Raw genomic sequence first — 10,553 nt, 5'->3', positions numbered from 1 at the left:
AGCCCAGACATTCTGTGATTCTGTGTCCACTGGAGGGAGGAATAAGCCAATGCACTCACTCACAGCATATTGTGTGAAGAAGGGAGTGAGCTGACTGCAGAACCATGCTGTGGGAGAAGGTAGGACCCAGGTGATCAGTCCAATCCCAATTATATAGTAACTGCCAGGAGAGAGACCTGGAGTTGTTGAGCCTGGAGAAAAGGAGGCTCAAGGGAGACCTGGCTCTTGACAACTCCATTAAAAGAGGCTGGGGGCTAGGTGGAGGTCTTTCTCTTCTCCCAAGGAACAAGTGACAGGACACAAGAGGAAATGGCCTCAGCTTATGCCAGGGGAAGTTTACATTGGACATAAGGAAAAGTGTCTTTCCTGAAAGGGTTGTCAAGCCTTGGCCCAGGCTGTCCAGGGCAGTGGTGGAGTCCCCACCCCTGGAGGGACTGAAAAGCTGCAGAGATGTGGTACCGAGGGACATGGTTTAATGGTGGACCTGGCAGTGCTGGATTAATGATTGGGCTTGATGATCTTAAAGGTCTTTCCCTTGCCTAGTCACTCCAAGGCCCTCAAGTCCCTCTGGATTGTCCTCAGTTTTCTTCTTGCGAGTTCATCACTGCCTACCTGAAAAATCAGTAATGTGTAGTAATTGAAGGGCCACACAAGGGTAGGAAGTTTTCTCACCACATCTTTAATCCAGGCCCCAAGGAGGCAGCAGACTTCCCTAAGAAGTGGGTCTGGTCTGCATATTTGGCCTTCTGTTCCCTTTGGAAGGGAGTCGCCTATGGCAATGACCTGTCTTTTTTTTTCCTTTGTAGAAGTAGTTTTGATGTAGGGCATCAGCCATTTTATTTATTGTGACACTTCTAAGCTAGTCATATCATTGTCCTCGTTATTAGGCTCCACTTGCAAGGCCTCATACTTGTTATACAAGGGCACTTGGGAAGGTGGGGTTGATGCTGAGGGGGAACACAGGGATTGGATTGGGTGATTTCAGGAGGTCCCTTCCAACCTTAATGTTCCTGTGATTTCTGTGAAATAAAAAAAGATGCAGAATTATGGTTCACAATCTGTCCTAGGTTAGATTGGAATACTCCCTCACCACATTCACAAATTGTTACTGAGACTAATGATTAATGTACGAATTATTCGGTTTATTGAAACTCTGCACAAATTGTGGGGCCGAGGTTCAGCAAAGGCAGTCCGTGTATATCAAAAAGAAAAGTCAAGGGTACTATGGTCTGGTAAGTGTACTCTCCGAGGGAGAGGTGTAGAATCAGTGAAGAGAAAGGATAGGAGTTGAGCCCAGCAGAAAGGTTCAACAATATGTAGATGTGTGGATGCGTGTGTGTGTATGGGGAGAATGCAGGCGGTCCGGGGGGGTGGCGTCCTGGTGGCTGGGGTGACCCCCAGGAGCAGACAGGGTTGTGCCCTTATCTGAGTCCGTCTCAGTTCAGCCTTGGCTAAATCAGCAAAAAGGCACTTCGCTTGCTCTGCTGCCTCGAAAGGCGTTTTGGTTAGTCTTATGTGGGGGAAGGAGAAAATGGACCGTTCCCCACAGGCTAAAATTGAAAGTGGTCTTGAGGTTAGAGAAACAGTTTAAAAAGTATAGTGTTAGGTGATGGCTGGACTTGACCTTAGAGGTCTTTCCCAACTTTAATGCTTCCATGAAATTGAAGAGTTAGTTAAGAAGAAATATTAGCACAGTGGAAAGACAAAGAACAACTTCCTACGTGTCAGTTCTTCTGAAGAGGATTTGAGATTTGTAAGAGGTCAAAAGCTGAACAGGGACTGGCAAGGTCATACTGATTTTTAAAAAGGCAGATGTTGTACTGAGATGTTAGAGCAGCGATGTTGACTGTCAGACATGTGAAGTAATTCTTACTCTAACGGAGGGTCACACTTGGAGTGCTGTGTCCAGCAGTGGGCACTGCAGCTCCAGAGCTGTGTGGAGCAGCTGAAGAGAACAGGGAGAGAGGAGCAAACAGTGTAACTGTCACGCTCCGCTCCACTCAGCAGACGTGTGGTGGTTCATCTGCTGTGATCTCAAAGTGCAAAAAGCCAAAGAGGCATTTTACTTCAATCTAACAGTGAAACTTTATTGTTTTGCCGGTAAAGTGGCATGTGATAGGTAAAAGAGTGACAGGAAAAGTAAAGGTGGGGAAGAGAGTGATAGCTCCCACCACGGGTCCAAGGCGTCCCTGTGGTCCCAAGTCCAGGCAGTGTCTTGCTGATCCTTCTGATCATCGTGATCCTTCCTCGGGGGCGAAAGCTTCCAAAGTTTGGTTGCTAAGAAGCCATCTTTTATGCTAGGTGAGGCACCTTTCTCCTTCTCTGTCCCATGGACTCCTGCCAATCTCCACCTTTCTCAAGCAAAGCTACCAGGCATGCCCAGGGAGGAGTGTCGGAGGCGTGGTCTGCCTTAGAGGCAGGTAGCTTTTGGCCAGGAGGTGTGTGTTCATATTATAATGATATTATGATGAGCAAAGTTCACCCAAAGGTCGCTATTACTTCATCAACACTGAGACAGCAGTTGTGACTAATGTTCCTTGATGGCAGCTAGGCTATTGATAATGGCAGCTAGGCTATTGATAATAGCAGCTCTGGCTCCCCCAGGTAGCAGAGAGCAGCACAAAAGAACATTTCTGAATGAGTGCCTTTAAGACAGCAGACTAAATAGCAGCCTCCTAGCAAAAAAATCTTTTCTCTTTTGTAACAAGACTCACAAAATTAAGTCTTCTGGTCTTTCTTGTTTGTGTTATAACAGGAAAAAAACAGCAAACTGGAACACAACAAAACTCCAGAACGAAAGGCCACTCTGTTCAGAAAGAACTGGAAACCTATGGCACAGGTAAGAAGCATTGCTCAGAATTGTTTATAAAGCAGGTAAAAGATAAATGTGATTCTAGGATTTGAATATGAGCCACCACTGTGTTTCTGGTGTTTCCTTTTTCCTGTTCCCTTTCCTGTGGACAAGGAAGAGCTGATTGCTCTCCTTTTGGCACCGTGTCAGTACTGCAGAACAAGACTGGAGGGACTGTGTACTGCCTAATAGTGTCATTCCACACAGTTTTACCACTGCATAATGGAACAGGGAAGGGGAAATCACTTTCTGAACTGAGCAAAAGCCTGTTAAAATAGTCTCACTATAACACTCATAAAAATATTTATACTTTTTTACTCAGCAGGGTATGTTTGCAGGGAAAACGCTACTGTTGCTGCCAAATCACTTATTCTGGTAACCTGGTAGCCAGAGACCCAAGCAGTCCAGCCTGGAACAATAACATTAGCCTTGACTCAGCAAGTGGAATGACTTGGTATGTGTAGATTACAGCACTCATTAAGTACCCCAGTTTTTTGCCAAGTGCTGTTTGATTCACAGACTTTTCGCCCAGCCACCTGGGGAGGGATGACCCTTGCCTGTTGTTACTGGGCAAAGAGGAAAGCCTTCAGGTGTTTTGATGAGAAGAATTCAGGCAGGTGACTGCTAAGCTGTTTTCTTCCCAGAACCCATCTCAGTAATAATCCTTATGGGTTATGCCAAGCTTTTGCTTGGCATTTCAAGAGCTCAGGAACTGGAGACCATGGCAACACAGGGTGCATTTCCTTGGCTGCTGAGTAACTTGGCAGCTCTGTGGTGGTGAAGCTCTGTTCACTTTCAGTTCCAAAACTGCTGGCTAACATAAGTGGAATTCTGAAGACCTGGTTAGTAGAACTGAACTGTGGACTTGGTCTGAAACTGTTCAGTCACACCTGTGACTAATTCAACTGTGAAAACCCTTTTGCTGAAAGAGTTTACTCTCCGTGCTAAAATAATAGTGATAGAAATGAATGAATGGAAAAACTCTGCTGAACAAGTGGAATAACACTTCTCACAAGGGGATGGTAGGATTACAGAGCCTTTATAAAATGATCTCCCAGAAGAAATGCTGTGTGCCTCATCTTGTGACATATTTGAAGTTGCACATGAGCTAAACCTATTGAAGTGTATCTGGACACAATTTTGGTAGCATGCGACCTGTTTCCGTGTAGAATTCATTGTGCACATTGAATGAAAAAAATAAAAGATACTTTGTTTGCAGTTCTGTTGCAAACCTTTTGCTTTGACAGGTAGTATGGAGGAGCGGTGGTCTCTGGAAATTCAGGACAAAGGCCGAGTTACCTGTCCAACGTGCCGGGCCGTGGTGAGGAAGACTGTAGAAGGACTGAAGAAACATATGGTAAATTGCAGGCAGGTAAGAACATGAGAGATGAGTGATGTTTTCTTTGTCTACAGCTTACTCATAGAAGTGCCTGCACACTGTTTTGTCTGGTATTTAAAAAGCTTCATCTCATCATCATGTCTCTAAGCAAGAGTCCTTTATACGTCTTTGAGAGGCTGTGCTTGGTGCTCCTTGCTTAGCATTTTGCTGGAGGTTTGGGGTAGTGAACAAAGGTGTAGTTATTTTGTTGTTCCCTTAAATTTTAGGCTCCATGAAGTCTCTTATGTTCTTAATGGGCAGTTACCAGGCCCAAATAAAATGTTCTGCTCTCCTGCTTTTTTCTCCAAAGACTTTCCCACTGGTTTGCTTAATATACAGTTGCATGCACCATTTCCTTGTTTATTTCTAGGAAATGTTCACATGTCATCACTGTGGGAAGCAGCTGAAGTCCTTGGGAGGGATGAAATACCATGTCATGGCAGACCATAACAATCAGGTAATGCAACTTCTGTGTGTGCCTAAAACTCCTACAGGCAAGACAGTCTTGTTGCTTGCCTGGTACACGCAGAGACAGAACATGCTGTGTTGTTTCAAATGTGGTATCTGTTCCAGTTTTGCCTGCCTATTATTTTTCCAGATTTGACATCTGAAAAAACAGTAGAATGTTACCAGAAATGGTAGGCACACTGCATTTTAGAAAGAGGGGATAATTTTCTCTTTAGAGTGGTTATGTGTCACATATAAAAGGCATTCTCAGTCAGGAAAAAAAAAAAGATTGCTTATTAGGCTGCAATTTTCAGTCCTTTTCTAGAAAAGTAGGACTTCTATGCCTGGAGCAGGCTAGATTTTAGTCCTTTACAAGCTCACAGGTAGAGAAGCAGAAGCAGCAGTTTAGTTCTTGTCTCTATTAACTGTAAAGCTATTAATGCTACAATCTGCTTTTCCTCTTTGCAATTACTTTAAAGAAGGCTATGTCTCCTGTTATAGCTGTGAAGAATTAGAACTTTTGAAAAGGTCATTCAGAAGTTTGGGTAAGGTTTAGGTAATTAGTTTTTTTTTTTTTACATAATGATCATGTTCTAGCCCAAAGCAATAGGTCTGACACTCAGTTCTGACTTCTTATTCAGTCTAGGTGTAGTATTGTGATAAGGTAGTGTAGGAAATAATATACAAGGCCCATCAGAGAGAGAATAGAGAAGAACTTGAGCTGCAGTTTGGCACAGGTGAACAACTGTTACAGGCACTTAGCCTCACGGAGGCTAGGCAGACTAAGTGAAAATGGTAGGATCAGTAAACGTTAAAGATGAATGAGAGAGACAAGTAAGAGCCTTCCACAGGCAGAAAGGGAAAGTAATTATGGAAATACATACCCTTGTCCTTCCAAGCAGCTATAGTTCAACCATTTCTTATCAAGGTTTTGCTCAGAGATAGTTATCTCAGTGCTAAACTCTTACCTACAAAGCAGTTTTCAGGCAGTTTACTCCTTCTAAAGATAATACAGTTGCTCTGGGATATAGATAGTGATCATTGTATTAGATACGCCTATAAAATAATAGGTTGCAGAGATTTAATTATTTTAGAAGCTTTCCTTCAGTAGCATGTTGAGTGGTGAATTCCCTTTGAGAACTGTAAATACTGAGCATCCTGTGCATTTCTTTCACCTTTCTGCTGTGCTTTAGCCAGTGGTGAAGGAGGGAGGAGAACTGGATGAGCAGCTTGAGCGAGACCGCCTTCGGAAGGTTTTGAAGCGTATGGGAAAGCTTAAGTGTACAAGGGAGGTAAGCTGTGCTTTGCCAAGTGTTCTTCATGAAACAGTAGGTGATGCATGAACATAAAATATTAGGAGAGTTCTACAGGATATACTTTGGTGCTGGCCAAGGCTGGATTTGTTTCAAGATACTAGCTACGCTTTTGAGTGTCATGGAATCATGAAATGGTTTGGGTGGGAAGAGACCTTTAAAGCTTGTCTAGTCCATCCTCTCTGCAGTGAGCAGGGACAGCTTCAACTATAGCAAGTTGCTCAGAGCCCCATCAAACCTGGCCTGGAATGTTGCTGGGGATGAGACATTGAGCACCATTCTGGACAGCCTGGGCCAGGGTCTCGCCACCCTCAACAAAAACTAGTTCTTCCTTCTGTCCAGTCTAAATCTCCCTCTTTCAGTTTCAAACCATTTCTCCTTGTCCTGTCATGACAGAAAATGCTAAGAAGTCCCTCCCCATCTTTGTTATCAGCCCCTTTGAAGTACTGAAAGGCTGTGAGGTCTTGAGTAATATATATCAGAGAATCATAGCATCCTTTAGGTTGGAAGGGACCTTCAAGATCATCAAGTCCAACCATTGAGCCATTAGGGCTCTAAAGTCCTCTGCTAAAACAGATCAGAATCTGTCAGGGTTGGAAGGGACCACAAGGATCCCCCAGTTCCAACCCCTCTGCCATGAGCAGGGACACCTCCCACTAGATCAGGCTGCCCAGAGCCATTACTCCTGAAGTCTCCTCTTCTCCAGGCTGAAGAACCCCAACTCTCTCAGCCTGGCCTTACTACAGAGGTACTCCAGCCCTCTGATCATTTTTGTTGCCAATAGCTGTATCCTAGCAATAGCTGAAAGTTCTGTTTACCTTCACTCTAATATTGCTGTGTTGTAGACATTTTGATCAGCGAACTAAGTATAAAACTTTCCCATTTTTCTGCCCAGCTCCTCCATTTGTATCAGAAAATCTTGGGTTTGTGCATCCTCATTTAACATCTTGTTTCTTTATTCCAGATACTGAATTTTTCTGTTGCACACTACCTGCAAAGAAGTTCTAAGTAACAGTTTCTCTCAATGGCAGCTAATTCTTTGTCCCAGATTTTGTCTGCCTGAATAGACTAACAATAAGGCTTACTCTCTGATTGTCCCTGGTCTGGCAGGAAAAGTAATTGTACTTTGGTCAGCAAACTGTGGATTCTGTACACCGTAGTCTTGTGATCACTTGGAGAGCATTTTTCTTCCATACATTTTTCTTCTGCATTGACAGGGCTGCACAGGCAGCTTCACTAGCATAATGGGATACCTGTATCATGTTAAAAAATGTGGGAAGGCTGCTTCTGAGCTGGAGAAAATGGCAATGAAGTGTCATCACTGTGGGAAAGCATACAGATCAAAGGCAGGACTTGTCTATCACCTCCGATCAAAGCATGGGCCGGTAAGTGCAAATTGCCGTAGTCATCAGGATGGTGGGTGGTACTTCAGCCACCCAGGCTTGAGGCACACACACACTTCTGTCTGCTGCTTGGGTGCATAATTAGGGATAGCAGATCCTTGCATTTTTATGTCTCTGGAGTATTCAGTCCTTGATACTTTCTTACCAGCAGCAGCTGTTGTTGCTCTCTCACTCCGATGAGGTTTTTAATAGTAAATCACCACAACAGCAGTAAACTTTCCCCAGCCTGATTTCTGCTCCATGGAAGAATGATGCTGCCTGTGTAACTTGTGAGATGCTTTTCTTTGCTTTTAAAACACTGGAGCAGAACAGGCAGTACTATGCTTCTTGTCCATAAGGTGCTAGAGCAAATTATGTGATGTCCTTTCAAGACCAGTGACTGCATGAAGCTCTCTGTTTGAGCCTTACTGTTCTGACCCCCTGAGTAGATTTGGGGTCTGTCTCACTGTACGATGTGCTTCTGTCCTGTGTCATGACAGTGAAGCACAGCTGCAGCAGCATTTTTGCAAGGGATTTGACAGAGTGCTTAGGCACAGTATTTAGTGCAACTGAAAGAGGAACTAGTGAAGGAGGCTCACCTTCTTTGGCCTTCATTGCAGGTCACTTTCATCCAGGAGGAGAGGAGAACAGAGAGCCTAAAGGAAATAAAACGGGAGCCAAACAACGCAGGCAGAGTTCAGAGGAGATCTGCAAAGGTGGCAATCTACTATCTCCATGAGCTGGCTGGAGAAGAGCTGGCCAAAGAGTGGCCCAAGAGAAAAATTCTGCAGGACTTGATTCCGGATGACCGGAAGGTACAAGGCCTTGAAAATGCTTGATAAGGGTTTGAGTCTTTCTTCACAGAAGATGAGTCTTGCACTGGCATCAGCCTAGTGTTGCCAGTGTTTAGTGGCTCAGGGAAAGCAATACTGGAGAAGAAGTATCTTGTGGGAGGGATGAGGTTTTGTTCTCTCTGGTCTTAGATTGCAGCATTGCTACAGTACCAGTTGCTGTGCTGTAAGTATTTTATCCAGGCAGGATATAATAATAGAATCACTATGGTTGGAAAGGACCTCCAGAATCATCAAGTCCAACCTTCATCCCAGCATTTCCCTAAACACTAGACCAGAGCCTCAAGTGTTACATCTACTCGTTTTTTTGAACACCACCAAGCATGACAACTCCACCACCTCCCTGGGGGGCCTGTTTCAGTGCCTGACCACTCTCTCAGTAAAGAGATTCTTCCTAATATCCAATCGAAACCTCCCCCGGCACAACTTGAGGCCTTTTCCTCCCGTCCTATCATCAGTAATTTGGGAGAAGAGACCAACACCAGCCTCACTACAACCTCCTTTAGGTAGCTGTAGAGAGCAACAAGGTCAACTCTCAGCCTTCTCTTCTCTAGACTAAGCAACCCCAGTTCCCTCAGACAGGCTTCCTAAGGCATTTCCAGACCTCTCACCAGCCACACTGCCCTTCTCTGGACCTGCTCCATCACCTCCATGCCCTTCTTATCCTGTGGTGCCCAAAACTGGACACAGGACTCAAGGTGCACTCTCACCAGTGCCAAGTCCAGGGGCACAATCACCTCCCTACTCCTGCTGGTCACACCATTGCTGATCCAGGCCAGGATGCCATTGGCCTTCTTGGCCACCTGGGCACACTGCTGGCTCACGTTCAGTCTGCTGTCCACCAACGGGCCCAGGTCTTTTTCTGCCAGGCAGTTTCCAGCCACTTCTCCCCAAGCCTGGAGCGTTGCCTGGGGTTGTTGTGGCCCAAGTGCAGGACCCGGCACTTGGCCTTGTTCAGCCTCATCCAACTGACCTCAGCCCTTTGCTCCAGCCTGCCCAGACCCCTCTGCAGAGCCTCCTGTCCTCCAGCAGATCCACACTCCCACTTAATTTCATGTCATCTGCACATTTACTGAGGGTGCATTTGATCCCCTCATCCAGGTCATTGATAAAGATGTTAAACAAGACTTTCCAGTCCTATGAGTTTATGGTCCTATTACTGTAATTTTCAGTGGGCACAAGTTAACAAAAGCAGTTGCAGGCCCTGTGTAGCTCACAAGGCATAGGCTGCAGATCTTGCTGCCATGCAGTGATATTTCAGAGTTTTTCAGGCTTTTCAGTTACCAGGAGCATCTGATAGGCTGTAAACAAGACCCAAGGGAAAAGGGATGATTTATGATTTTGATGGGTAAGTACATTTAGAGGAATCTTTGTAGTCAAAGTTATGGTAAGTTTTGGGGGTTTTCCAGGTTTGGTTAGGATTTTTTTAGAGAGTCAGTGAGACAGGAAAAGATGGGTTACTGAGAGTTCAGCTATTAGAGTAGGAGAAGAAATAGCACTTCTGTCTTACAGCCAGGGAGAGAAAGGACATACTTGCACTATGTGTAGCCAACATTGCTTCCAGCTTTCAATTCCATCTCTTTATCTCAGCTGAAATATACTCGTCCTGGACTGCCAACATTTAGTCAAGATGTGCTGTGCAAATGGAAAACAGAGATAAAGATGTACCGAAGAGTTCACTGTCCAAATCAGGTAATCCTTATGTGTTTCTGAAGCCTCAAGGGTGACAGATTTCAGGTCTGTATGAACCAACAACTTTCCATAACCTTGAAACTGCAGTGTCTCTGCTCCATCTCAGTATGGTTGGTTAGTGCAACCAAGATGCTATTTGGACTGTCACCCTAGGGATGATTCCTTTGGGAATGTGTTTGTCTGCTTTGGTGTCAGACTGGTACAGCTTCCACATCCAGCTGGGAGCTGGTCCGTGTGGAGGTTTGAACAGTGGAAAAATGACAGGCCCTAGCCTGTCTAGCAGGTGTCCTAAACGTAATTATGGAAGGAGGAGCAGAATGGGAATGCAAGTGTAGAGGATTCGTCTGTGTGTGAACACTGCTGTCTGTGTTCATCTGGCACAACATTCAAGTTTTCTTTTGAAAGCTGGAAATGAGTTGCAGAGGACTCACTCAGGGCACTGTCCTCCTGGTCTAGGGATGCCTGTGCATGTGCACTTAGATTCTTACAGTCCTAGGCAGCAGTCACCAGTCAGATCCAGTGAAAAGAAGTGGCCTCCTTGGTGGAAACCATAGTAAAGTGATGCACACTGCTGGAGAGCCAGGGGGCAGTGGGGCTTCCACCTGGGTTTGGTGTCCAGACGATGTCCCCCCCCTGCCC

At 45.1% G+C, this 10,553-nt stretch overlaps 1 protein-coding gene across 1 annotated transcript in view; it reads left to right on the top strand.

Moving 5' to 3' along the window:
- Positions 1–2,708: 2,708 nt before the first annotated feature.
- Positions 2,709–10,553, top strand: part of ZNF512 (zinc finger protein 512) — a gene marked incomplete at its 5' end in the record, with an annotated part of 10,040 nt that continues 2,195 nt past the window's right edge. The window contains 7 exons of the mRNA XM_008938201.1: positions 2,709–2,839; positions 4,099–4,223; positions 4,600–4,686; positions 5,870–5,968; positions 7,207–7,374; positions 7,992–8,186; positions 9,813–9,914. Coding sequence (XP_008936449.1) covers positions 2,709–2,839; positions 4,099–4,223; positions 4,600–4,686; positions 5,870–5,968; positions 7,207–7,374; positions 7,992–8,186; positions 9,813–9,914 — 907 coding nt within the window. The remainder of the gene's footprint in view (positions 2,840–4,098; positions 4,224–4,599; positions 4,687–5,869; positions 5,969–7,206; positions 7,375–7,991; positions 8,187–9,812; positions 9,915–10,553) is intronic.

Source organism: Merops nubicus, unplaced genomic scaffold (assembly GCF_000691845.1).
Source record: "Merops nubicus isolate BGI_N331 unplaced genomic scaffold, ASM69184v1 scaffold2904, whole genome shotgun sequence".
Taxonomy (NCBI): domain Eukaryota; kingdom Metazoa; phylum Chordata; class Aves; order Coraciiformes; family Meropidae; genus Merops; species Merops nubicus.
Note: the sequence above shows the minus strand (reverse complement) of the source record. Positions and strands in the feature narration are given on the sequence as shown.